This window comes from Vavraia culicis (genome assembly GCF_000192795.1).
Source record: "Vavraia culicis subsp. floridensis unplaced genomic scaffold supercont1.37, whole genome shotgun sequence".
NCBI classification, from domain to species: domain Eukaryota; kingdom Fungi; phylum Microsporidia; family Pleistophoridae; genus Vavraia; species Vavraia culicis.
This window is the reverse complement of record NW_007360640.1, coordinates 30537-34281: the sequence shown is the minus strand read 5'-3', so window position 1 is coordinate 34281 and position 3745 is coordinate 30537. Positions and strand designations below refer to the sequence as shown.

General features: G+C 46.3%; 1 protein-coding gene across 1 annotated transcript; it reads right to left on the bottom strand.

Annotated features, from left to right (window-relative positions):
* Positions 1-1246: 1246 nt before the first annotated feature.
* On the bottom strand, positions 1247-3118 carry VCUG_01949 (uncharacterized protein). The gene has a single exon (XM_008076772.1). It carries the CDS (start codon positions 2960-2962, stop codon positions 1268-1270), a length of 1695 nt encoding a protein of 564 aa, XP_008074963.1. The 5' UTR covers positions 2963-3118; the 3' UTR covers positions 1247-1267.
* Between the last annotated feature and the right edge of the window lie 627 nt (positions 3119-3745).

The following is a 3745-nucleotide window of genomic DNA, read 5'->3' as shown; positions in this document are numbered from 1 at the left end:
TTCCCACCTTTCCTCTTCCCACCTTTCTTCTTCCCACCTTTCTTCTTTCCGCCCTCCCGTCCAACCAGGCTATCCTCAAGTTCTTTTTCGGTGTTACCTGTTCCTACCACCATGCCTCCGCATTCTCTGACCAGCAATCCCTCCACTGCATCCAACAGATATAACACACAGTAAAACAACATAATTACATGATTATGAACTCTTTTATACTTTCCAACCAATATTTTTCATACGTTCACTTTGACGTACGGCTGACATGCGCATATTACATGTGATCAGAGCATTGAGGTGCCGTCATTTGCTTTAAGTCTGACAAAGGAGACTGATAAGGAGCACAATGTGCGATTTGATGAGTGCAGCTAGCGACGGGATGTTAGTCTTGAGATACAAAACTTTAAGCAAACGTGTGCTTGGTGTAAATGAGCATGTGCACGTGGTGTTTGTGCTAATGAATTGCAATTGGCGTATAAATTGCGGATCGTTCGATGTTTGATCAACTTTTTTGATCAAAAATACATTTATTTATCGCCTACACGTTCAGTACAATCCAGAAAAACACATTTTCCTGTCCACGGGATGTTAAGTCAACTGTCACGTGCAAGTAAACCTATCACACCGCTAGCGTATGACATGGTTAACAGTTTTTATCATTTTTGGTGTAACACAATGCGGACATGTCGATCGCAAGATTCCGTAACGATGTGACATAGCGGAAGGAAATCAAGGTCGTAAAAGATCTGAAACGATGTTGCGTTGTAAAAACGTCATGCATGGCATCGTAGAATAGGACGAGCAAATTTTGTGTGTTCCTCTGCACTGAGCGAATCGCTGATACACCAAAACCGGTCACGCTTATGGATGGCGGTCTGGTGCGGTGCAATGATAACCACGTAAGAAAGTAGGCCAAGGTGCGGTGCAATGATAACCACGTAAGAAAGTAGGCCAAGGTGCGGTGCAATGATAACCACGTAAGAAAGTAGGCCAAGGTGCGGTGCAATGATAACCACGTAAGAAAGTAGGCCAAGAGGAACGTGCAATGATAACCACGTAAGAAAGTAGGCCAAGAGGAACGTGCAATGATAACCACGTAAGAAAGTAGGCCAAGAGGAACGTGCAAACAAAAACTGCTGACCACAGGACCAGCGATCCTTGTGCCCGTAGCTCGCAATGACTAAGCCTCCGGTTTGCACCTGGTGAAGCGCAGTCCTTGCACCATGAAAACAACGAACAAGAACATCCTTGGCCGTTCTACTACTAAAAGTACTCTTTAATCACTCCTTCCGATATTCCAGAAAGCATGTCTCATCCTTGTAATGGCATTTCCGTTCTCTCCAAAAAGCTGTCTTTTCTCCTCCTCGGGTTCGCTATTTTCACTCTTCTCTTTTTTTTCCTCCTTCTGGTTCGTCTTTAGTACAAATACCCGCTGCGGTCTCACCAGCATGCTCCTGCGTGTTTCTACAGACCGGACACGTGTGTGCTCATCAGCACGCTTTTTCAAAAGAACCGCCTTTTTTGGTTGTCTTCGAAGTACCCGTTCACTTCGCATCCTCACGACCGGTTCCACGATACGGTGCACGTTCTGTACGCGGCGTACCTTAACAGCCGGTTTTACAACCGCCTCAACACGATTGTCTACGCGTTCAACACGGTGTACGACACTGGCCGGGTTAATTCGTACCACCTTGACGACCGGTCTAACCACACGATGCTCCGTTTTGATCATCTTGGTCACAGGTCGTACCACGTGATGGATTTCCACAGGTTTTATCACAGGTCTTTCCACTTGATGTATGACATGATGAACCTCTACGGGGTGCACGGCCCGTTGCACTACCTGCACTTTCCTGGGTGCAGCTCTCGTAACCACCGTCTTGCGTTCGTTCAGAGTGCTTTTGATCTGCTCCTCAATTATTGTTATCTCCTGCTCAATCTCGAGCATCTGCTCCTCCACATCAGTTATCAATTCGTTCATTTTGTCCATTAATTGTTGAATCTCATCTTCTATCGCTCTGATCTCGTTTTGGAGTTCTTTCAAAGCTGCCATGTGCCTGCTCGCATTTCCGTTGTACTCACTCTCCAGTCTGTCATTTTCTTCTTTCAGTCTTTCGATTTCTTCCTCGAGCTGCTTTATCCTGTTTTCGTTCTGTTCATACAGCGTTTCCAGCTCCAGCATGCGCTCTTCGAACGCGCCATCATCTTTCACGTGCTCGTATTGCTCCTTCAATCCCGCGAGTTCTTCTCTCCGGATCTTGATCTCGTTTTCAATGTTGGTGCGCTCCTCCAACGAGCGCGTACGTATCTGTGACAGTGTTTGGTATTCTCTCTCCAATGTCTCCTTCTTGCTCTTGAGCATCTCCACTTTCTTGTTGTCCTGCACTATGGTGATCTCGGATGCGCTCTCCTCTACCGGTTGTTCGACTGTCGATAGCAGAAGCGTGCCCGTGCTTCTTCGCTCCTTTAGCATTCTAAGCTCCTCCTTCAGTCTTCTAATCTCTTCTCTCATCGTTCTGGTGTACTTCTCACAGTTATCGACCGTTTCCTCAGCGTTAATCCGCTTGGCAAACACGTGAAATGCGATACTGTCCGGTATGTTATCGGAGTACACGCCACTTGCCTTCACTTCCTTCTCATCCGATGTTTCTTTCGTGCTTTGTGAGCGTTCCTCCTTTAACAGAACGGTGTGCACGCTTGACACGGCACCAGCACTCTCCACAGCCCTGCTGTCATCGCTCACCAGCACCACATTCTCGCCCTCCGCAGCGCCCGTCACCACATCTTTACCCTCATCGGTACGCGCCGCATCCGCTTCGCTTCCATTTCCTACCACCACAGCTTCACTCTTCGCACCCTCTACAACCGTTCCGCTCGCGTTTTCATTCCTTACGGTGGTGTACATGACGTACCCGCTACGGCTCGGACAGTCACACAAAACACTCAAGCCAAACAAAATAATCTGCAGCATTGCATGGCAGAAGCGCCCACTTTTTATATCTTGCAATTTGAGTTGTTATGGAAGGACTGATTGATGAGCTGATGGCAATTAAGAGTGCGATAACGAATTGGATGCATTAATTGTGTATTTACCACACAGCGTGCATAATTAAACTGTGAGTGCGTGTGATATAGCCAAAAACGATTATGCGATGCATAATTGCAGTGCTGTTGATCTCCTGCGGCTGCAACGGTCTGAACACGTGACGGGATGTTGTTACCGGTATTGTTGCTGCGGCAGCACAATCACCATTCCGTACAAAAGATGCACCACGTTAGGTCAGCATTCAAAATCTTTTCAATCCCATCAGCATAACCTGAATGCGTGATGGCGTGCAAATGCTTTTTCCTCACGATCATAATGCCATATAAGTAAAAATAAAAAGAATTTTTATTAATTGATAGATTGTCCTTTAATCTGCGCGTTACGGTGGTAATTAAAACGCGTAATTCTGAGTATGTCAATTAATGCTTAGCTGCGGTGTGCTACGAAAGCAGCACGCCCGCCAAGTGCACGTGTTTATCACCGTGTTGCGTTGCACATGCCGTTTAACCACAGTTTTGCGCTCAGCAATGTTCAAAAAAGTAAAATTGGTATTTTACCTGCTACCACAGCTACTCCTCGTTACATCGCGCCACTGCACCATTTTTGAAATGAGGATACGATGCATACCTCTTTGTTAGGAACATGTCCAACAGCACATGCATCATTTATTCTGCTCCCATCTCATCACCTCATTCTATGCTATAATTC